Here is a 24,955-nt window from a genome sequence, read left to right on the forward strand (position 1 = left end):
GCTTTATATGTGTGGCAGGGGTGTAATTAATCAAATCTCATGCGTCAGTCTCTTCTCCTCAGCCAACGTCACACTGCTTCATTCTGTCTTTCATATCCTGATCTGACAGACACACTGGCTGTGTTGGTGTTTCAATAATTACATGTGTCCCTCTAACCTCCCGTAGACTCAGATGTTGCTGCCATGTGCCACACTCACACCCGAAGCAGACGAAAAACTCAGCTCATTGAAGACCTCTTGTCGACTTTCTGCCCTCTGATCGAGGAAACATTCAGTGACTCTCCTCCAAGACTCTCAGAGCTCCACCACTATCATCACCACAGTGTGTCCAACCAGACCCTGCCTTCATCCAGCAGCATCTTCCTCATCGTCTCACAGGACTGGCTGTACTGTCAGTAAGGTAAGATTTAGTTTTTACCATCTGACTTAAATCTGTCCTCTGTTTTCAATCACTGGGAGGCGATGAAGCTGCAAGTTATTTTGTGTGGTCTTTTCCCTCAAAGGTTCATTTACAAATGTCTACCTCACGATTAAAAGACCCCTCTCAAACACTGCGACCCTGAACAGGATACAAAATGACCTCGACCATTGACCGGTGAGTCAAACTTTTTGTATACCTGCATTTGGTTTGTTCTTCTGATTCTTTTCCATTAATCATGTGGTTTATAAGATGTCAGAAACACCTTTTTTTCTCTCTGACCAACAACCCTAAATCCAAAATTCAACTGTAATGTTTTGTGTTATATGATGATTTATTGTTTGTCACAGTTCCCTCGATTGATTTTCAATCAATCGACTAATTGTTTTAACACTAGATAGAAAAAATGAACTTCAGGCCCTCATGTGCGGAGCAGGAACAGATGCATTTGAATTAAGCATTTCGACTCTACGATCACTATGACCACACATGAGTGCCTGAAGTTCATTTTTTCTCCCCATGTGCTGACCCTTTTCTTCAAGAGCACCTGAGTATCATGATATAAATGGTCTTTGGGCACACTGCTATCTTGTTCTTCAAGGAGATTTAAGTCACTTGGGGGATACAGTGTCTAAGTGCTGTGTGTTCAGTTTCAGTCGTCTGCTTTTACATCAGAACAAAAATGTAGGATTAGAAGGGGTCTTATCAAAATGTTCATAAAATATTATCAGTGAACAAAAGTTAGGATCTTAAACTGCTGTTGTGTTTGCTCTGCAGGGATGACAGCAGTATCTTTGATGGGTTAATGGAAGAAGATGAAAAGGACAAAGCAAAACGGTACGATTCAGTGTTGTTTAAAACATCCTCCATGATGTCACAATTGTAGGTTTTTTGGAGACTTGATTTTATATTTGTGTGATTATTAAAGCTACAGTTGGTAACATTTATAAAAGAATGACTTTTTTCATATGTGCTGAAACTGTCACTATATTCACACAGCATTAGATAAAACAAATAATCTCTTCCTCTTCCTTCTCTGTTCCCTTGTAACACTTCTAATGGCCTTGCTCCATGTGAATGAAAACAACCAATCAGAGCGGAGGATTCTCTAAAGCGGCTGTCAGCCATTCACTTCAATCACTGCTTGTGAACTGCAGGCAAATGTGTTGTTTTCAGGAACATATTTTGGTGAATTGTTTGGGTGTGAACTGGCCGCCATATTGGATAAAGTTAAAAAGAGCATCGTCAACCAGCGGGACCAGCTTTCTCATCTTACAGCAAAACATTATACGTTTCTGAAAACATTTAAGATGAGAAGTAGGCAAAGCAGTAACAGACTCTTGGTTTATATTTTATCAGTGCTGCCTAGTTTGGCAGTTTAACTGCTGTTGACAGAGGGATTGACATGATTGACAGCTGTGTTAGAGACTCCTCAGCGCTGATGGGCGTTGCTGTCATGCTACAGTCTGATTCTAGTGATTGCCGTTAAAGGCAGACTTTCTGTCTCACGTACGTCTTTCAGAATATAGTGACAGTTTCAGCAAATATTGCACAACGTTATTTTCATGAAAGCAACCAACTGTATCTTCAAAGCTTCACATACAAAGGTACTCCTGCCTAACCCTACAGTGTCAGAAATTAGCAAGGGCCATGGGCCATTTGGCCCGCAGTTTATCCAAGAATGCCCCCAAAAGCCATGTTCCGGGGGCCAAAATTGCCTCCAAGTTTTCAAAACAACTATATGTATTTATATTTTTAACAGTATTACAATCTGACATTAAAGTATAATTTTATTTTCATTAAATTAATTTACCGTCACGTCTACAACTCATTTTCCAGACATAATGACCGAGATTGCACTGATTACGTGAGAGTATTCTGACAGAGAAGGGGAGGGGGCTTTGCTGTACCATAAGTATAAATTAACCATTTCTTGAGTGATCTGTGTCTACACAATGACAAATTAAGGTAGAATGAATGTTAAATTTTAAATTAACTTACTTCCAGGATTGCATCTAAGGAATTTATAGTAATTTGGCCTTTTTAACAGTAAAAGTAACTGTAATGTGGTGAAACATTAGTACTGCTATCAGTAGATTAATGGTTAAATCATCACATTTAAACTGGTTGAATTATAGGAAATTTGAGTGATATTTTGCAACCATAACTTTATGTAACCCATTATTTATTTCATTTATAGTGGTTTCTACTGAAGAGTGAAGACATTGTCTTAGTTGGTTTTGCTTTTCATGTGCTTATTGTTAGAACATAATTACAATTTTTTGATGGCCCCCAAACATTTTGAAAATGCCCCCATTTTTTAGACCGTGGGGGCCAAAATTGCCCCCAAAATATTTTGTTAATTTCGTACCCTGTAACCCTACCATTGTAAAGCATCAGGTACGACTACATCACAGGGTTATTATGGTCAACAAAATCTAAGACTGAATCTAGCAGCGAGAAAATAAATCTAACTGTTTTTTGTTTGAGAAATTAAATTAAAAATGACAATAATTAGGAAATACTACAATAAACAATGCAGTAAGAACTAAAACAAAATTGCATTTTGTATAGAAATCTGCTTTGTTTTCATTTTGTCCCTCCATTTGCACTATGGGTTTCACACCACTTCGTCCTGTTGTGTGTGACGACTTGATGACACAGTTAACACACCAGTTCCAGACGCTGGCGATACAGCGGCCACCATAAAACCCCAAAGAAGAAGAAGTAGTTTGATATGCAACTGTAATGGAAACCTAGTAACCAAACCTTACGTTTTACTAACGTATGTAACCTCATGATATATTCTGATCAACATGAGCTCATATTTCTGTAAGCTGCAACAGTAATGACACAATTGTCCCTTTAATAACGAAATCCTGTCTATTGCAGATGCTAGAGTGAATTTCCCCTCGTCTTTTACTGGCCTCCACTCAAACCCTTAAATTAAATCATGGCATGTCTTATCTCACAGGGGGCCACAAACCCTTATGAGAAGTAGTCCTCTTTCAAAATGTCTTGATCAGCTATGTCATTATGATAAGACAAAGCCCGATTCACTCATCTGATGTAAGGGGATTTCCAGCAAAGGATAAATGGGATTAGGTGTTGACCAGTTTAAGAAACAAAGGCTTATTCATTAATCTGTAACTGTAGTAAAGACACTGATGATTTTTCTCCAGAGGGTACAGACGCTGTCGCTCTGTGTAGGACTTGATCCTCCTGTATGCAGAGAAAAGACAAGTTTGTTTGATATTCTTATTTTTATTCAGACTTTGTTCAGGTTTCCACAACGCAAAAAAGATTATCTGAAAATGACCATAGTTACAGAGAGAAAGCAGCAAAGTCAGACAGCTGCACGACATCAAGACCTCCTCAAACACAACAGACCTTACGTCAGTGCTGTCCACAGTAGAATACTGCGGTCAAGTGAGCCGTCTTTTTTGAAAACCCAGTCAAAGCAGCCAGCGCTTGGATTCTGATGTGCATCTATTGGTGCTGTTATGGTACAGATGCTTGGAGTGGCCACAAAGACTAAAACTAGTCAATTCCTCAAAATATAAATACTTACACACTCTTTAAACAAACTTAAACTAAACTGAAATCAAAAACCAACGTGGAGGACTAAATATAAAGTTCTTGTAGATATGATTTATTCTCCTAGAATTAATGCAGTCGTAGTTTTTTTGAGCTCTTTCAATAATCCAGCATTGCTAATGTAGCTGTAACCTAAACCTACTGTATGTAATTGTGTCTGAACCCACAGTGTGTCCCGTAACAAGTCTGAGAAGAAACGCAGAGACCAGTTCAATGTCCTCATCAAGGAGCTGGGCACCATGTTGCCGGGCAACACCCGGAAGATGGACAAGTCCACTATTTTGCAAAAGAGCATCGACTTTCTGCATAAACACAAAGGTGAGAAACACTCCTGACAGCCAGAGATCAGTTTGAATCAGACAGCTGTGGGTTACACTCCGCAACTGAACATTTTGTTGCCGTGTTTTATGTTTCCTTCACCAGAAATCGCTGCTCAGTCAGAGTCAACCGAGATCAGACAAGACTGGAAGCCTCCTTTTCTTAGTAATGAAGAGTTCACTCAGCTGATGTTGGAGGTGAGCTAAGAGCTCTGCGTATGAGGGAGTGCAGTAGTCTTAATATGTCTTTGTTTTTTGACTATGAGAGAATTAAGAGCATTTTTTATCTGTGTCAGGCGTTAGATGGATTTTTTCTTGCAATTATGACTGATGGAAATATAATCTACGCCTCTGAGAGTGTGACATCCCTACTAGAACACTTACCTGTAAGTATATAATGTCAGTTAATAAAAATGTAGTCAATATTTCAAGTCTGTAACAAAGCCCACATGTCAACAGTGACATCTGTTTGATGCAGTGTTTCATGTTGAGTGTTTAAAGCAACACATGTTAAAGATATTTTCTGTGTTTCAGTCTGATCTTGTGGATCAGAACCTGTTGAACTTCCTGCCCATGGGGGAGCATTCAGATGTGTACAAGGCTCTGTCCTCTCATATTATGGAAGGAGAAACACTGACGCCTGAATATCTGAAAAGTAAGCAGAACTTTTGAGTTGCATCTTGGCATTAGGGCTGTCGTGGTGAACTAATTTCCCCTGTGGTGATTAAGGAGGGCTCAACAGTGCGATATTTGGTGTTATTGCTGTTTTTGCAAATTACCTCATTTATCTTGATTTTAGTGCTTTCTAAATGAGCTTTATCGTGGGGATATTATTAGGTATATTGATGCTTTTTGAATGACAAAGACGACACAGATTTAAAACAAATTAAATACATCAGTGTTCAATGTTAAATCAATGTTAAATGCAGAACACAGAAGGGTTATGGCGCGCAAAAGGGCACATCATTTTTACAGCTGATATTCTTTGGTTACGTTTGGCTTGTATGATGTAGAATATCTGCGACAGTAAAAATGTCAGCACAAGGAAGAGTATCTACTTGCTCTGGATGAAGGGGAAGGCTGAAGCACGTAGGGAGAGAGAATGGACCCATCGGTATGTGTAGGCACAGCACACAGAATTATAAAAATACCAAGATAACAAACGCCAAGATGGCTCCTACTCATATCTATGGAGTTGCTTGTTTGGCACATCTGCCAAAAGAAGTTTCTAGCTCTCGGGTTTACTTTCACAGTATGTAGCCCACTGAATATACACAGTAGTGTTTCTCCTGCTGCCCCCGCGTGTGAGTTCCCACTGGGCTCATAGACGTTACGTTGTGATGATGTCACAGATTTTGAAACCATTTTTCCTCAGCTCTCAAAAGCTTTCCAAATATAAAACCACCATGGATCAAAAGACTCATAATTTACCTGTTTGAGGTGTCCTATCATGAGTTTTACAGACATCTCCGTTATATCGGTGTCCTATGGGGAAAATGCTTTTTGGCCCGCAGGGGATTTTTTTTGCTGCAATACTGCAACTGGCCACTAGGGAAAATTGGCTGCAAGGCTAAGCAGCATTCCTGGGGTCCCGGTTTAGTATTATTTTTCTTCTCCGTTGTTGATGTTGTTCAGCGATGTGACGGTTGGTCTTTATCAGGGAAACACAATATTGGATTTTTTGCCAATGTCCGATACGCTGATATGTATCAACTCATTTGACCGATAAACAATATCGATAGATATACTTTTCCCATCATGAAGTCTCTTCTGTAGTGGAATTAACATTATATTATGCATAGATACTCTTATCGTGACGGCCCACCAGCACATGGAGACATGAAATGCAATTCTTCTTCATGTATGTAATATTCAGTCTTTGTGTAAATTAAGAAAAAGCTCGTTGGGCGACTCTGATAGTTCATTTTAAAGCCAATATCAGCCGATACTGATGACGTGCCAATATTATCGTGCATCCCTAGTATTTCTGGTATTTGTCCCGCCCCTTCTCTGCTGTGACGGCTGGGCGAAATGTGACAGTGATGATCAGCCACAGCGTTTTACTAAAAGTTAAATACTTTTCAACTCACTGCTACTGGAAAAAATGGCAAATGTGCAGCACTCAGTGTAGAATAGACACTCAGCACCTTGTCACGCTGTTGGCATTGGTAACGTAGTGAAATGTGTTGTACCCATGAAAATTGCTTTTTCTTTATTTCCCATGCAGATTACTGTCTAATTAACATTTTTATACCTGTTACATTAAAATTAAACGATAAAACAGACAGCTACACTATTTACTGAATCCTACTGAGTGCTTCAGAATACAGAACAGCTGATTCAAACAGCCATTACATGACTGGGCATTATCAATCCATAGGTGCTTTCCTCCTGCGTATTTGTTTTCTGTCTCCATCACTAGCAGCCATGACTGTTTCTCATTGTTTGGGTAGACTTCACAAGGCAGCCTGGGGAGCACCAAGATTTGCTGCTGCATCTTATTGGGTTGCTTTTGGCAGTTTGTCATAAGCCTCGAGGAGACATGTTTTTCCCATCATCATTTTAATGTGCACGCAGCATCAGCCTCAGGGAGCCAGAGGGAAGGAGACAGGTTATCTCGAAGCAAAGTATCATTGTGGGAGTCGAGTAAAACAAAATAGAATATTCTGGTTTTATATTTTTTCCATATGTTGTCATGTATTAAAAGGTGCAAATGAACACAGTTAGCAGACTGCTTAATTACTATAAATACATTTTTACAACAAGTGCAAATTCTTTCTTCAGTTTCTTCTTTTTTAACACAGCTCTTTTTTCCACAGCAAAAAATCAGTTAGAGTTCTGTTGCCACATGCTCCGAGGGACGATCGACCCCAAAGAGCCCCCTGTGTACGAATATGTCAAGTTCATTGGAAACTTCAAGTCCCTGAATAATGGTGAGTTACACTGCATTAACTGTCTGAGCCTTGAGTTGAGTTTTCCTGGCTCCGAAGTCTAACTCCTCTGTTGTTTTACTCGTCACCAGTGCCTAACTGTACCCGAAACGGTTTTGAGGGAGTGATCCAGCGGTCGCTTCACTCCGCCTTTGAAGACAGAGTGTGTCTCATAGCAACCGTGAGGCTCGCCAAACCGCAGTTTATCAAGGTAAGAATCATTCGCTGTTCTTCCACTTCTCACTTCTTATCCGGTTGACACACATTTGGTTTCATGCTTCAGGGTCTGGAAAAAGGTAGTTTTAATTAGGACAGGGCTGAACAGTAACGCTTGCCCAGTCACCGCAGGCAAACACATTTGGGTTCCTGTCAACCATTATGTGCTCTCCCATGTTGCCTCTGTTGGCAACCACTTTTCCTTTGCTTGAAATTGCTTATTCTCTATTTGTCTCTTCCCCACTGTGTAAAATTTTACTTCCAGCTGAGTAAGAGCTACTGTTGATTTTACTGTTACTGTTACTGTTGGAAATTGAGTTTGGACTAAATTCAAACGATCAGCATCACAAAATAATACACAGAGTGGTTGTGCTGAAACTGAGACAGCAGAATCTGAATAAAAGACAAGCATAAATGCCAATTAAACTTCTGAGACAAAGTAGTGTGAGACAAACAGGAACTGGCAGTTATATATAATGCTAAAATCTGCCTCTTAAGATTCACCTTGTTTCCTGCATGTTCAGCTCCACATGGGCTCAGATATTTTAGTATTTAGTACATTTTTAAGATAACTGGAGATAACGTCTGAATACATTCTACATTTTCACCCCGTCCCTCACAGGAGATGTGCACTGTCGAGGAGCCGAATGAGGAATTCACCTCCAGACATAGTTTAGAGTGGAAATTTCTCTTCTTGGACCACAGGTACAGTTTTTTTTCATTTTTTATACAGTGTCTTTGTTCAGATGTGTGTTTTTCATTGTGCAATTTTGTTTGTGTTGTGTTTTTTATTGTTTACCAATGGATCATTTATTAAAGCTGTAGATGGCAACTATTTTAGTGTACTGTTAGGCTGTAAATTGAGAGAGTGCTTCGTTTTGGCTCAACTGTCACCAGCATGGCAGCCAGGTCACAAACTTTCTCATTTTACAGCTAAACACTCACTAAAATATGTTTCTAAGAACATTTGAGGTGAGAAAAAAGCAATGCAGTTAACAGAATCTTGATTCTAATTTGATCAGCGCTGCCTAGTTTGACCACAGTTCACAAACAGTGATTGACAGCTGCGTTACTGTGCGTTCACACCAGAAGCTTCCAAAGAGGCAAAGTCTGTCGCGGACGTCCAAGAAGCATGACTTTGGTCGCTCTAGTAGCTCATCACGTGAATCATTGAACGTTCGATCGTGCTCGTCAATTTAAAGGAGCTGCAAAGCAGACTACTGGCTTGAAAGCAGCGTAGTTGCTGCTTGCTGTTGTCCAGTCAAAAAGCTCATAGTTGGCCAACAGAAAGTTATGTTTGGTCAATGAAAACAGAAAACGTATGTCATCCCACTCAAACCAAGCAAGGAAGACTTGCATGCTACGTCGCAACATTAGCTTGCAATTCTCTCCTCTATTACAAACATTACACACTTTAACACTCACCAGACCAACCAACTTCCTCCGCGACACGGTCCCAAGCCTCATTCTTTTTATTTTGGTCTCTGTAACCGAACAGCGACACATTATAAAAGGACTGAGTGGGCGCGAACGAAAGTAATCAACTTCTCGATATCCATCGTCGGAACAAGTGTGCTGTAGGAACCAAAGTTACATGGCTTGTTCTCTGGGACCCGCTTCATCGAAGCACGTCAGCATTCCAGTTGGCTGTTGCTGAACCACATCAGAGCTCATTACCATAAAGTTAAACGAGTTTTAACTCCCCTCCGGACCCACTCTGGTCGCTTTGGTCGCCCAAGACGCACGGCTGACAACCAGGTCGCCCAAGTCGCTTCCACCATTTTGGAAGCTCTGGTCGCTTTTGGTGTGAACATACAGTTAGAGACTCCTCAGCTTTGATTGGTTGATTTCATTCACATGTGGCAGATTCTTGCAAAGCCATTAGAAGCACTATGAGGAGGAACATGTTTTTTCTATCTGTCTCATGTTCTTCTGTGTGAACATAGTGACAGTTTCAGCAAATATAACAAAGGGTTATGGGTGTAAAAGTTACCAACTGTAGCTTTAAGGGTGCTTTTACAACCGCCCTGTTTGGTTCCAATTCAAACTGTGGTGCCGTGGTTTGATTTCTGTCCACTGGACTCGAGCTACACAGACCCACCACAGGACTCTGAAAGACTACATGTGTGACATTAGCAGGAATTCCAAAGCTAATATTAACTGCATCTGCTGATTTTAAAATGTCACAGAAGTCATCTCCCAGTCTTATGAGTGATGTGTAGCCTCTGTGTTGAGCTTGTGTTCTGCGTATTAGTCGAGCAATTCCCCAGTAAAAAGGCACGTTGGTCCTTTTTGTATGTGTTAGTCACTAGTTATGATATATGAGATCCAGTTGCAGTTTTAACTAATAATAATCATTATCAGTTATTAATTTGTGAGCACTTTGTGACTTCAGAGAAGATAAATAAACATATAAAGAGCAGTAAAGTGCAGCATAACCTGCTGTCTGTCAGGCAGATGGCATCACCAAAACTTCCCACTGTCAGTCTGTACAACTTCCTGTTTACTCCTCTTGGTTTGTTGTAATAAACCAGTGTGGACATGAAGCGAATTAGGGCTCAAAGTAACAATATATGTTATTTGTTTCTCAATCTCTACCAAATTATCTAACTACAGGTGTGAAAGCAACCTAACTCTGTCGCACTAACAACAGCAACTTGTCAAGACACACTGCAGGATGGTTGGTAGAAACTTCTTAAAACTTTACATGTTCCATCGGGAATCACAGCTTCAACGTCTGACAGCCTGTTTGTTGAGTTTGACTGGTAAATATAGTTTTGCTGCTGCAGAAGCGGTGAAAAGGTCGTCTATATTAATTAAAGCTTCATTTGTGAAGCATTTTCCCATGATCCCATGAGTGCTGTTATGAAACTCTGCTGTTGTCATGGAAGATCCCAAAGTTGATGAGTCTGAAATGCTATTTATGTCAATATTAAAAAGAATTTATATACATAAATAAATAATTATGCCTACAAATGAAATAGCTATGGCTGTGAAATAAATTCTGAAATAAATAAATAAGGCAATAAATCTATAACTAAATGTACAGATAAATATATAACTAAGTCAATACAGTATATAAAATGAATAAGTTTTTCATGAAGGTAAAATGAGCTGGGGAATAAATGTGGCAACTTGTTTTCAGTTTGTTTTATTGTTTGTAACCGTGTTGTTTGTGCTGCTGCCTGTCTTGGCCAGGACACTCTTAAATAAGAGATTTTTAATTTCCATAAGTCTTTTACCACCGGTTACATAAAGTAAAATTAAAAATTAGGAAATAAATGTCCACCGGAAAAAGTAATCCTTTGACAAATGTTCTTTTTTAAAAATAAAAAACAATTTGTTTATTTATTGAACTATATTGACTCATCTATTTATTTCAGGGTTTATCTCATAGCCGTATTTATTCAATTAATATTGACTCTTAACGCTGTGAGCCCTTTGAGAAAAACCACAGTATGATGACTTATTCACTTTAACAAGTGTAGAAGGTGTGTGGAAGTCTGTTAATGACTCATCTCAATAGTATGTTCTTTGTTTGTCCAGAGCTCCACCCATCATAGGTTACCTCCCGTTTGAGGTCCTGGGTACATCAGGATATGACTACTACCACGTCGATGACCTGGAAACACTGGCCAAATGCCATGAACACTGTGAGTACTGCTTTGTCAGACATCATTCAAGTGACTTCATCTACAATCCTCGGCTTCGTCATCAGTCCGCTCCCTCTCCTTGTGTGTCTGCAGTAATGCAGTATGGCAAAGGAAAGTCCTGCTACTACAGATTCCTCACCAAAGGGCAGCAGTGGATTTGGCTTCAGACCCACTACTACATCACCTACCACCAGTGGAACTCCAGACCAGAGTTTATTGTCTGCACACACACTGTTGTAAGGTACATGAAAGATTTACCCAGAGATATTCACATTGTTAGAGAAGAGTCTCAAGTCATCTTTGTCCTGCATCTGTCACTGAAATCACAATATTATATACTCACAGTCAAGTCAACTTTACTTATATAGCACTTGAAACACAAACAGAGTTGATCATAAGTGCTCTTACAGCAACATAGAGAAAAGCAAAGCAAGAGAAAGAGGAGAAACAGAAGACACTTTGTAGACAAACATCAGAATCTTAAAATGTATTCTGTAGCTAACACACAGCCAGGAGGCAAGAATGGGGGTAATGTGCTCCGTCTTTTTTGACCCTGTTAAAACTCTTGCTGCTGTATTTTTGACCAGTTGAAGACGGGATAAACAAGACTGAGTAACACACTGGGTTTGGAGATAGTGCGCAGCTGCATGATACTTAATTTTACTACTTGATTGATTTGGTAATTCCATACCAATACCAACAAACCAAGGACCTCCCTGTTCATTTTATGGAATTTCCTGAAAAAACTCATGGAAAAACTTTTATTAAAATTTATACTTTTTTTTTTAATTTGGCCCTTTGCACTAAAGTCCATCATGTATTTGCATTCTAAGCTTCATTAATTGCTTACTTTCATTAGATTGGGTTAAAATTTGTACAGGACATCCAAGAAATCTAAAGAATAATTTGAAACTGCATATTTTACAGTAATCAATTTTTTATTTTTTATTTTTTGTTAAAGTCTCCACTAGTTTTCACTTTATAGCGACCAAATTTAGAATCTGTGCAAAATGACTCTGGTTCTATCACATCGTTATTTGATCCTGCATAGAAAATTGAATGCCACAGATCTCGCTAAATAAAGCTTCAGAGCTGAAATAAACAAACAAACAAAAAATCCTTTTAGTTTATTTTGACTGTATACTTTCCCCAGATTGATTATTTTAATTGAAATAATAATGATAATTTGTATTTTTTATGAAAAAGTCTTGATATTCCTTTCAGATATATTTTTTTTTAAAAAATCTGCAAAACATTTAGCAACAACTATTTACATGAATACATGCTGTTACACCTGCAAACGTAATAACGGCCCACAAACGTAATAAACCACAAACGTAATACAAATCTGCAGCTTTGAATGTAATAATCCTGCAAATGTAATAAATTTCCCACCTTTAAGTGTAATGTAAGGTCTCATCCACTTATTATTATTTGAATATGAATTATTTGATAGTTGCCGCAAATAAATGAATGTATGGGTATGCATCAAAACTCTACCAATAAAACCAAAGAAGACGTGCAGGCGATGGTCACTTGATCCATGTTACTATCAAAAAGTACCAGTCTTAAATCTTGAAAAATGTTTTCATTACTTCAAAGAAGAATCTAGAATCTATCAATATGCCAATTTTATTCTTCATCCCAAAGGTTTCACTGTTAAGTCCATTCTCAGGGTATGTGCACTAGAGGCTTCAAGTTTCCACATCACACTTGTGTAAGTTGAAGATTGGACAATGACTGGCTTCTAAAATATTTGTGATGTCACAAATCATGCTTGTAGCCCTTCTAAAGAATGAACGACATATTCAAGTTTTTGGCTTTTGATATGCAGACATATTTTAATTAAATGGTTCAAACATAGGCTACATAAGCCACCAACATAGGCTCGTAGCTCTAGCCCTTAAAATCATATGAGCATTTTTAGCAGATAAATGTGAAAAAAGCCTTCGAGTGTTAAGCTCTGCACATACATCATTCTGCACAGTGAGGCTCAAACATTCATCTGTAGGAACAAGAAGAAAACACATTTTTGAGTGGAGGAGGATTAAGTTATTGTAAACCGTGGTTTTTAAAACCTTACAACCTGCACCTGACCCCCTATGAGAGCCAACCCACCCTGCAGCGCCGCTGTCTGAGGTGCTGAACAGGTACTGTAGGCCAGATGCTGCAGAGAAATCTGTATTAACAAGAGGCAGAATAAAATAAAATAAATACAATTAAATGACATATTTGCTGCCACAGAGTAATTCTGTGAACTGGCAGGGAATGACCAGTGTGTGTGTGTGTGTGTGTGTGTGTGTGTATGTGTGTGTTTCTGTAAGTTATTTCTAACTTACTCAGAACCCTGCTCTGTCACTTTCTGACCCGCCCCACCCGACCTGCGGGTTGTTTGTCAACACACGCATCACTATTGGCAGGTGTATAAGTAAACAAACAAACAACAACAACCACAAAGATCATTATTCAGTCTTGTATTACATTTGTGGGAATTTATTACAGTTTAGATTTTCACCTTCCCACATATGTAATAATTTCCTGCAAATGTAATAGGTATTACATTTGCGGAAAATTGTGTGTTACGTTTGTAGTAGGCAGCTGCTGTTACGTTTGTGGGAAATTTATTAAATTTGCAGGATTATTACATTCAAAGCTATTACGTTTGTGGGCTGTTATTACATTTGCGGGTGTAACACATGCTATAACTAGGGTCTCTTGGATATTCACTACAAATTTAACCCAATACAGTGAAAAATCAGCAGTTGGTGAGGTTTAGATAAATCACACGAAGAGCTGCAAAAATGAGCAAACATAGCTCTGTGGGCCAAACATAAAAAAATCATAACTAAAAAAATTTTTGGAGTAGAGCTGCATGATTTTGCAAAATCCCACAAATTTAATAGAAGTTTTTACAAGAAAATTGAATTGAATTTTTTTTTATTAATTTATTTTTTTGAGAATTTAACTGGGTAAAGTTTTAAATACTTGGTGACTTATCGTGGATGATCCGTATATAAGAAGTTTATAAGAAGTTTATTCACTGTCTTTGCTCTACAGTTACGCTGAAGTACGAGCAGAGCAGCGCAGAGAGCTCGGAATTGAAGAATCACAACCTGAGATCACAGCAGACAAGGTGAGATGTCTGTTCGACAGTAGTTAGGCTTTTTAAAATTAATTGTAGGATGATGGATCAGTAATCTGTGATTATACTTTATATGGAGACCCAAAGCTGACCATCTCCCCACCTCACAGCAGTCCCAGGATTCAGGCTCTGAGTCCCAGCTCAACACTTCCAGCCTGAAGGAGGCTCTGGAGCGCTTCAACCACAGCCGGACGCCCTCAGCCTCGTCTCGCAGCTCACGCAAATCCTCACACACCGCCGTGTCTGACCCGGCCTGTAAGTACCCTCAACGATCTCTATGACTGTTACATCTAAGGCAGTCTTCTCTTTTTTTAATCAGAGCCTCATGTTTATATTTCCCTCTTAGCATCACAGATGAAGCTTCAGGGAGACAGGAGTACACCAGGTCGCCAGTCTGTCTCTGTTGTGGAGATGACATCACAACGAAGATCATCTATCAGCAGTCAGGTTGGTGAAGAGACGAGAACAGAGAAAAGAGATTCACAGCGCTTTACTCTGAACTGTTCTTCATTTTTTGGTGTTGTCTGGTGCTAATACTGTTTCTGTCTTAATTCTATCAGCAGTCGATGAGCTCCCAAAATACAGGACAGAACATGGCACCATCCATAGTGTCACAACAACAACAGCAACAACAACAACAACCGCAGTCTCAACAGCAGCAACAAGTTCAGACCAGCAGCCAAGTAAGACATTTATCTTATTTAATTTATATCTAATATTAGGAGCCAGACAGCTTTTCATGCGCCATAAATCTCTCTGTCAGTGACGCCTAATTGGATTCTTTCTTAAATGTAATATAAATATAATTTATGGTGTGTTATGGTTAAAATTGTGTCTTGAGCTCCTCTGATAAATAGGGAGGCGCATTAAAAGGAGGTGAATAGTTAATTACCAATTCTGCTTCTCAGTTCAGACTCTAAAACAGTCAATGTAAAACACAAAATAAGATTACTACAATGAAAAGCCAAAAAGTATGTTAAAATATACTAGAAATGAAGCAAAAAAAACGCAAAAATCGGCAACTACACATGATTGCAAAGACCAGCTAAGATACAACTTGACAGTAGCATGTAGCAGATTGTGTACAAAAATCCTGCAACAGTGTTTTGAAACAGCCAAGAGGAAGCAAGCTGTACAACTTTAAGTCCTTCTGCAGAAGATTCCACATATAAGGAGCTGCAGACATAAATGCTCGCTTGCCAAACTCTGTATGTACCCTCGGTACAGACAATACAGACATGATCTGCGAACAGAGAGCAGAGCCATTTTCATTTTTTTGCTTAACTTTCACACATCAATATGCTGGAAGTAGGCCAAGAATAGCTTTGTAAACAAGAGAATGCCAATGAAATGTCTATGAAATTTTAAAGACAGCCAGCTAACTCGAGCGTACAGGACACAATGATGAGTTAGTGGCTCACAGTTGGTAATAAATCTCAATGCACCATGGTACACAGAGTCCAGAGCATGCAAACACTGGGTGGGTGCACTCATATATAGCACATCCCCATAAACAGTCAAGAATGTGGCAGAGACCAGTCTCTTTTCTCGTTTCTTTTTCTAAAATAAAAACCCAGTTTCAGCTTCAGCTCTTTCACGAGTAGTATGCACATCTGCACGTGTATCGCTGAAGCCCCTAGGAAGTGCGGTGTCGAGTGCAGGTTCTTGAGATCCGGATGTATTTATTAGTAGTGCATTACAAACACTGTGCAGTGTTTTGAGAGGGGACCCCTACCACCGAATGGCTTGCTTTCAGGGATGTAACTGTTAACCACTCTTGGAATGCTTTTGTTCTTGGAAATAGCCTGGTCCCAAATAGGTAGCTGATAGTAAATGATGCGTGTACTCAAATGCAAATATGTCATGGCAGGTGTGTTGCTCATGACGCAAGGAAGAGCCGTGTTGAGTATGAAGCTGTTTGGGTTAGTTGTCTGGAGAAAGGCCAAGCAATCGACCTGTTCCAGGCACATTTTGAACGGGCACTGCACTAGTCATCATTAAGAAGGACTGGTGCTAAAAATATAAAATTCATAAGTATATTTCTGTTGCTCTGGAACTAGCTCATAGTTGCAACTTAAATGTAAAACATAAAAATGAATAAATACTGTGAAGAATTCCCTCTGTCTCCGCTGACCGCGGCTGTCTCGCAGCGCGCTCCTGTTCATTGTGTGCTCTATATAACCTGCCTGTATGTGCAGTGCACGCTGGATACAGCCAGGTAGGAGGAGGAAGCGTCAGAGGGCCGCGATTCTTGTTATTCTATCTCATTGAATCTGCCAAACATATTGACTGACCCAATGAGTGACTGCCCATAAACTGTCAAATCAGTCATCATTCATTCAATCAAATCATAATGCATTTGCCTGTACTGTAACCCCCCGCTTAAATTGTTTTTGATACAAATTCTGAACTTTAAAATCTGGACTGTGCCTGTGTTTATGTGAAGCCAGTGAGCGAGATTCAAGTTACCTAGCCAAAACAAATTGTTTTCAATTACATTTTTAGGCGATTGCAGGAGGAAGAATGATAACGCTTTCTCCTCTGCCTGAGAAGATCACGTGTGCCAAACAATGTTTTGGTGTCCTACACTGATAAAATTTGCTGGATACAGGCAGGCTAACCCCAGATATACCTGGACCACAGATTCAGTTGGATTTTAGTCAGCATTAGACCATGCACACTCCCCTGAATCACTCTTCACAATGAATCACTCTTTGTGCTTCCTCAGCAGCTGCCATTTAACTTACCTGCCATTCCCCCTATGTCATTGTTCTTTTGCCAGTCAATGGTGCAGTTCTCCAGCCAGCTAGAAGCCATGCAGAACCTGAAAGAGCAGCTGGAGCAGAGGACCAGGATGATCGAGGCCAACATTCAGCGGCAGCAGGATGAGCTGCGGCAGATCCAGGACGAGCTGCAGAGAGTGCAGGGACAGAGCTTGCAGGTGAGACTGAAGAGCTGCTCAGGAGTGTGGGGCAAACATGCATTTAATCTATTTATTTATGTACAGTTTGGGTGGATGGTTTTACAGTTATAGAACCTTTGCTGTTTATTTCAGATGTTCGTGCAGAAAGGAGCTGGAGGACTAAATCTGGGGTCTGTTCAGATGGCTCAGGGGAACGCCGTGCAGCAGGGGGGAACACTCAGCATGCAGGGCCAGGTGGTCTCTGCAGGGCCTCTACAGAACAGCATACAGCAACAACATGCTGTCCAGCCCCAGCCCCAGCAACAAACACTCCTAAGGGAACAGAGCACAGCACTCTCACAGGTCTGACAAACTAAACAGTTCTCCTTCTCCCTGTGCTGTTCATTAAACACATCCAACACAACCACATCTCGCCACTTACTCTGGCTCTGTCTATTTCAGTCTCAGCGGTCGTCTCTCACTCTGCAGCCCCAACAAAATCCACTGCCTGCGTCTCTCTACAACACAATGATGATCCCTCAGCAAAGCCCTAATGTGGTCCAGATTGCCACCAGCCTGGCTCAGAACACTGGACCCAACACTCCTGCTGTGGCTACATTTGCACAGGACCGTTCAGCTCAGATTAGGTTTGCATCAAACTACTCTCATTTATCATGTCATAGTTGTATGTTCTGTCTTCACATAAAGTGAATCTGTTATTAAAGAGGTGTCATTATGCTCATTTTTAGGTTCATACTTGTATTTTGGGTTTCTGGTAGAACATGTTAACATTTTTTAATGGTCACAAAAACACTGTTTTCCTCATACTGTCTGTGCTGCAACACCCATATTCACACTCCATTTTAGCATCTGTCTCTTTAAGTCTGCCTTCTGAAAAAGCCCAGTCTGCTCTGATTGATCATTGTTTCCATCTCTGCATCTTTGCCCTGTCATTGCCCCCAGGGAATGACTGTAACAGAAGCACTTTTGACCATTAAAAATCATTAATTAAAGCATCTAAACAAACATGTTCCAGCAGGAATATGATGCGAAATTGGGAAGAAATTAATGACAACAGCAACCAATTTTACGTGCTTGCCTGACGTTAGCATGTAGCTACATGTAGCATCGTACCTGCAGTGGGGGAATGGTGGAGTATAGCAGCACTTTCTCCAATTAAAAATCCTCAACAGAAGCTTCTAAACAAAACCGGACATGTTCCAGCAGGAATATGATGCGAAATTGGGAAGAAATTAATGACAACAGCAACCAATTTTACATGCTTGCCTGACGTTAGCATGTAGCTACATGTAGCATCGTACCTGCAGTGGGGGAATGGTGGAGTATAGCAGCACTTTCTCCAATTAAAAATCCTCAACAGAAGCTTCTAAACAAAACCGGACATGTTCCAGCAGGAATATGATGCAAAATTGGGAAGAAATTAATGACAACAGCAACCAATTTTACATGCTTGCCTGACGTTAGCATGTAGCTACATGTAGCATCGTACCTGCAGTGGGGGAATGGTGGAGTATAGCAGCACTTTCTCCAATTAAAAATCCTCAACAGAAGCTTCTAAACAAAACCGGACATGTTCCAGCAGGAATATGATGCAAAATTGGGAAGAAATTAATGACAACGGCAACCAAGTTTATGTGCTTGCCTGATGTTAGCATGTAGCTACATGTAGCAGCGTACTTGCAGTTGGGGAATGGTGGAGTATAGCAGCACTTTCTACCATTGAAAATCCTCAACAGCTTCTAAACAAAACCGGACATGCTCAAGCAGCAATCAGATCGAAAATTGCGGTGAAATTAAAAACACTGGCAACAAAATTTACGTGTTTCCCTGATATTTGCATGTAGCTACATGTAGCAGTGTACTTGCAGTAGAGGAAATGACTGCGACACTTTGTATGATGAAAAATCACCATTAAAAGCTTCTAAACCAAAGTCTTTACAGATGGACATGATCCAGGAGGAAACTGATCCAAAATCGGGGAGAAATTAACAACATCAGCAACCAAGATTACATGTTTCCCTAATGTTATGAATGATTCAGTGACCTCTACCTGACCTTTGCCCACTTCCTGTTGCTCACAGGTTTCCTGCCAGTCCTCAACTGCTCACCAAGCTAGTGACAGGTCAGATGGCATGTGGGGCAGTCATGGTCCCCACAACCATGTTTATGGGCCAAGTGGTGACGGCCTTTGCTCCCCAGCAGGGCCAGACCCAGACCATCAGCATTTCCCAGCAGCCACCACAGCAGCAGCAGGAGCAGCAGGTACAGCAGCAGTCACAGGTCACAGCCATGCAGCCAGGGCAGGCTCCACTGGCCCAGCAGCAAACACAGTTCCTACAGGTAACACTCAGGGGGAAATGAACATTTAGGTAACTTTGCACTTTAGGCCCGGATCACACAGAAAGCGCACAGCTCTGCCTTTTTTCTTTTTTTAAATCTGAATGCCACTGATAAAAAAAACAACAAAAAATGCTTGCTGCACGTTTTTCAACTTGAGGAGTTCAGAGTGCTCCGGCAAAAACGCCAGGCTGCCAGAGCACAGAAATGAGAGGTGCGTCGCAAAACAAAAACTGCGAGCAAAAGCTTCATTTTAGTTAAAAACAATTACAAAAAGCTGCCTCCAACTGCTAAAACGCTTTCTGTGTGATCAGACCCTTAGTGGTGCTAAGTGACAGCCACTGTGTATTCTGTAGTTGTGAGCTCAGTATGTGTAGCTTCCTGTTACAATGACCATTTAAATGGCTTTGTATAGGGGTGTAACGGTACACAAAAATCTCGGTTCGGTATGTACCTCGGTACACAAGTCACGGTTCATTTTTTTCGGTACAGTAATGAAAAAAATAGACAACTATTAAATATCTTTTACTTATTGGTAACCTTATTAAAACATACCACCACAGCAGTTAACTCTTTTTACACAATTTTTGAATGAAACAAATATATATAAAATCCTGCTTTTTCACAGTTTGAATGAAAATAGAAATATAAAAGTGAAAAATAAAATCCTGCTGTTTTTTTAACACATTTTTTGAATGAAAAATATAAATATACATTTCTGCTTTAACAGTTTAACTCAATTAAAATAAAAAGTATAGTGCAGCTGGTCAGCTTTAAAGCCTGCTCAGATTCAGTTTTACTAGGAACTTACTTAGCTTTCCCACTTTGTTAAAGTGCAGTAAACAAAACATGCTTATATCTAAAGTGCAGCTTAAACAATTTTACTCAACTCCAATGGCGTTGGTTATTTCTTTAGCGCGATCAGAATGGTCAGGGAAACGCTCTTTCTTTTTAAACGACGACGATATCGTAGTTTATACCAGATTGCTTTTTCTAGTCGTGCCGGTTAACGTTCAAACTCGGGTGGTGTCGCTTTAGATGCGTTAGCATGTTAGACGTGTTTCCAAGTACATACCCGACCGCTGTTCTGCAGTGTCGGCACACTGCTTTTGTCTTGTCCACTTGTTTATTTCCATCTTCGTATTTTACCCTGAAACCAAAGTGTTCCCAAACGGAGGACTTTCGTCAGGCTCACTTGCCATGTTGTCAAAATGCGAGAATGCGCTGCACAAACTGAAAGCGGAGATTTACGGTCGGACTCGGTCCGTCACTCAATTATGTCCGTCGGAAAACTAGATATTTTAAATGGTTCAGCTCGCAAAAACGGAATTAAAATAAAACAAAATAAAATAAAATAATATCCTGCGCCCAATAATTCGGTGCAGGGTCGTGCCGAACCGAAAGTCGCGTACCAAACGGTTCGACACAAATACATGTACCGTTACGGTCCTAGCTTTGTAAGTTTCCCTGTATCTATGCATGTTCTCATAGAACGACACACTAACATCAGACTTATGACTTATGCTGAATTCTAAACATTTTATTCTTTAAGATCTTGTGATGCTCATTAGACTGACTATTCCACTTCAAGATACAGTGTGGAACATTCAAGTCTGTTTAAGAGCTGAAACAATTAGCCAGTTGACAGAAAAATATTGCCAACTATTTGCATAATTGATTAATTGTTTAAGTCTTATTTAAACAAAGACAGTAAGACAGTACGGCATTTTCTCAGGTCCAAGCTTCTATTCTCTGAGGTCTGCGTCTCTTTTGTCATATATCAGAGTTAACTGAATATCTGTGGTTTGAACAAAACAAGACATTTCATGACCTCACTTTGAACTCTGGGAAGTTGCAATGGTTGGCTTTTACTTTCACGGCCAAGTGTGTTTACAGAGTATACCTTTAAGTTAAATCCTGACTTATTGTTAATGACTCAGTAGGTAAATTTCCTTTCTAAGATCGGGCTAATCATTTGTTTTTGCTCAAGGCTCCTCGGCTTCTTCATGGAAACCAGTCCACCCAGTTGATTCTGCAGGCAGCGTTCCCTTTGCAGCAGCAGGGTACCTTCACTGCCGCAACACAACAGCAGCAGCAACAGTTACAACAGCAACAACAGTTGCAACAACAACAGCAGCAGAAGCAGCTACAACAACAAAAACAGCAACTTCAACAACAGCAGCAACAGCAGCTGGCCCCTCACAGGGCAGACAGTTTGTCTGATCGCTCTGCTACGCAGCCACAGTAGCTGGCTACAGCCAATCAGAGGTGGAGTGAGCCAAACCCAAGTGTGGGTGTCTTTGTGACGGGGGTCTAAAGAGGAGTTCTTCTCAAAGTACAGCGCTGAGACCATGCCTCAGAGGCTGACGTGATTGGATGGGCAGGCTGTGGCTTCCCTCCCCTCACAAGGATCTTTTGCTGTTTGCACTTAACTCCTGAGCACAGAGTGCTGCAGAGAACCAGGACTGGTCTCGCTGTTGCTCTGGCAGTGGGCTTTGGCTCTGGGACGAAGCCCTTTCTCCAAGAAAAGGGGGAGCAACAATCCCTATAATGGACTCCCCCTCACACCCTCCCCTGGCCCTTTCCTTGTGTGTTCAGTGTGTGCGCGCATGTGTGTGTGTGTGCTCCAGTCACCCTCACAGGATTATTTTATGCAGAGCTCTCCGGTTAATTAAGTTAACGCAGCGAAGCTTCTATCAAGCTTCAAGGACATCCTGCAGAACAGCCAGAGGCTTGTTTGCTTTGGATGTTTTCTCCTATTCTTGTTTTTCGTGTAAAAATAATTATGGGTCAGAAAATATTTTTAAGAATGTGGTGTAGATTGAACTTTTACTGTACAGAACATCATGTATAATATATTATGTAAATACGATGAAAAAGAAAGAACTAATATTTTATATGATGATGCATGAAATGAAATGCGTAGTCTGTTATTTGCAGCTTTGAATATGCTTTTTTTCTTAAGAAGAAAAGATCTTAAAATGCTTAGTGGCTGATATTTTCACAGACTTCCTTTCTCCTAGGGGATGTGTTTGTGTGTCTGCATAGCAGACAGTGCCGATGCTGCTTGTTGTGTCACAGTTTGTTTAATCCTTGACTCATATTTTCACAGAATTTCATAAAATTGTCAAAATGATAGAGAAATGTTTTAAAGTGTTTTTAAGCTTTTTAAAATGTGCTTTACTGTAAGTCTGCACACTAAAGACTAAATTGAACTTGAGTCAAATATTGTGAATGAACTTAAGATGACCACAATCAAGCTAAACTTATGCAACAATAAGATTTGCCAACATAATCCTTCATATTCTTCATTTTTAGCACTTCTGCTGAAATTCCTTCATGTCAGAGGCATCCATACTGACTGTGTGGTTCCTGAAGTGGCTTCATTCATCCTATAGATATTTATTATCTCTTAAAAGTCTAAAATCAGGCATACAAACTTGTGGCTAATATTCTCAGGCTGAGCGTGAGTGAAATGATTTGTGTTAGTGTGGGGCTAATCAAACAATGTCCTCATTGGCAGTCTGATCATTCACCCAGTCTTCAGCCACTTATCTGGGTCATCAGGGTACAGAGAGCAGCCCAGACGTGCTCCTCCCAGGCGTCCTCCTCCTCCTCCTCCTCCTCCAGTTCTTTCTGGGGGACTTCCAGTCAGTCCTATGTGAGCTGCAGGAGTCCCAAGCCATCTTAAGTAGCTCTCGATAAAGCAGTGGCTCGACACAGAGGTCCCCTCATATCTCTGAACTCTTTGCACTATCTGGAGGAAAAAGGGCAGTCACCCCGCAGAGACCTCATTTAGGCTCCTTAAATCTGCAACCTTCTTCTTAAAGCTACAAACCAGTGTTTGGTGGTTTGAAGTTTGTCTTATGAGAACTTTGCTTCTGGTTCTCCTTCATGCTTTGATAAAGCACATTCAACTACAGCTGATTAAACTTCCTGCAGTTCTCTGCATGTTCACTCACCCTCACTTAAACCTGCCAGAACTTTTTTTGGCCACATGGTGGCAGCAGTGGAAACCAGCTGTGAATCCTACGTTAGTCTGACTCACAGGGTGTAAACCGTGGGTATAAAGTCTGTCATGGGCCTATTTCAGATGTTTGCTGCGTGTTACTGTTTTTAAAATCCCCATGGCTACATGAAGCTAGTCTTGCATAGCCAGACCTATCTCCAAACTTCATTTAAGCCCTAAGCGTCAAACAACAACAACGTACATGCTAAACAAGATTTCTGTTGCTGGGATTTAGCCACTTAAATACCAGTGCTCACCCTTTTCATCAAAACTAGTTCCCTCTCTATAATATTTTGCAGTAGCAGTGATGCTGCATCCTCAGTTTAGCGTCGCTTAAGATGATTGTGATTGGTTTAAAGAAATACAAACAACCCAGAGCGTTTTTTTCCCTTCATACCACTTTTTCCACTGACACAGAACGGGCTCTGTTCTGGTTTGTCCACCTAATCTTGAACTGTTTAAAGCATTATGACCAGATTTACCTTGACCTGAAGTGCAAACTGCGTGTCATATTCCACAGTTGGATGTGCTCTCTTCAAACATATTCTACAGAGAGGATAGTCTGAGTGGGCGGAAGTTCGCTGCATAGATCAGCCTCTCATTGGGCGGAACGAGCCACCCGCTGAAGTCCCGCCCTACCACCTCCGGTTGTGTAGCAGTTTTCAACCGTTTTCAACACGTACTTCACTAACTTTTGCGGTGTTTGATGTTGCGGGGATGTAGCCATTTTTCTGCCATGGTTTGCGTCCTGTAGGCGATATTTTTGTGGGCGTGTTACACCAAAACCTGTTTCCCCCCGGCAATATTTTTGCAAGCGCACTGTTGCTGTGGCACCGCCAAGAACGATTGTGATTGGTTGAAAGAAATACAAGCAGCCGGGGCGTTTTTTTCTCCAATCTTAAAGTGAGTCGGCCCAGCCAGACCTTTCTTTTCTTGAGAAAGGTCTGGTGAGCGAGACTACAGAGACGATGGAGTCTTGCACATAGTAATCCTTTAAGTTTTCTTATGATAAGTAGTTGGTCTGTGGTTTTATGGACAAAAACAAATAACTATCAAGTAACAGCTCACAGTTGGTCCATGAGATCTGCGTTCTTGCTAGTACATTTACTTCTGTTGTGCATTGTGCAGTGCCCTCCATTGATGACGCATTCTTGATTACAGTGGCTCTGCTCCAAACTGGTGGCAACCTGGGCTGGTTCGCTAGATAGCGCCAAAATACCTAGCCTGGCGTTGCCAGACCCAATTTGCAAAACATGGAGCAAAATCAAATATGAGCTCGCGAGATCAGGATGGTTTCACCAGGCTACAAGATTCCAAGAATCCTTAGCGAACCAGTTCAAGAACCAGAACTAATTTGGTGGAGAGGGGTATAGCATGTTAGGGGTTCAACCAGACGAGACTGACCTGGCTATG

The 24,955-nt window shown here is 40.6% G+C and overlaps 1 protein-coding gene across 4 annotated transcripts in view; it reads left to right on the forward strand.

Annotated features, from left to right (window-relative positions):
• The window catches only part of clocka (clock circadian regulator a), a 47,923-nt gene extending 24,412 nt beyond the window's left edge, over window positions 1-23,511 (forward strand). Inside the window, exons 3-23 of one of the 4 annotated variants that reach the window (XM_033620680.2) lie at window positions 167-400; window positions 504-595; window positions 1,196-1,255; window positions 4,185-4,333; window positions 4,439-4,530; window positions 4,629-4,718; window positions 4,867-4,987; window positions 7,152-7,265; window positions 7,355-7,473; window positions 8,101-8,183; window positions 11,025-11,131; window positions 11,225-11,372; window positions 14,189-14,264; window positions 14,384-14,528; window positions 14,620-14,720; window positions 14,834-14,956; window positions 17,056-17,214; window positions 17,329-17,538; window positions 17,638-17,822; window positions 19,278-19,536; window positions 21,524-23,511. In XM_033620680.2, coding sequence (XP_033476571.2) covers window positions 576-595; window positions 1,196-1,255; window positions 4,185-4,333; window positions 4,439-4,530; window positions 4,629-4,718; window positions 4,867-4,987; window positions 7,152-7,265; window positions 7,355-7,473; window positions 8,101-8,183; window positions 11,025-11,131; window positions 11,225-11,372; window positions 14,189-14,264; window positions 14,384-14,528; window positions 14,620-14,720; window positions 14,834-14,956; window positions 17,056-17,214; window positions 17,329-17,538; window positions 17,638-17,822; window positions 19,278-19,536; window positions 21,524-21,781 — 2,619 coding nt within the window. In that variant the 5' untranslated portion in view covers window positions 167-400; window positions 504-575 and the 3' untranslated portion in view covers window positions 21,782-23,511. The remainder of the gene's footprint in view (window positions 1-166; window positions 401-503; window positions 596-1,195; window positions 1,256-4,184; window positions 4,334-4,438; window positions 4,531-4,628; window positions 4,719-4,866; window positions 4,988-7,151; window positions 7,266-7,354; window positions 7,474-8,100; window positions 8,184-11,024; window positions 11,132-11,224; window positions 11,373-14,188; window positions 14,265-14,383; window positions 14,529-14,619; window positions 14,721-14,833; window positions 14,957-17,055; window positions 17,215-17,328; window positions 17,539-17,637; window positions 17,823-19,277; window positions 19,537-21,523) is intronic. The other 3 variants (XM_078168517.1, XM_033620681.2, XM_078168518.1) reach the window with 3 other exon arrangements.
• The last annotated feature ends 1,444 nt before the right edge of the window (window positions 23,512-24,955 follow it).

This window comes from Epinephelus lanceolatus, chromosome 6, assembly GCF_041903045.1.
Source record: "Epinephelus lanceolatus isolate andai-2023 chromosome 6, ASM4190304v1, whole genome shotgun sequence".
Lineage (NCBI taxonomy): Eukaryota > Metazoa > Chordata > Actinopteri > Perciformes > Serranidae > Epinephelus > Epinephelus lanceolatus.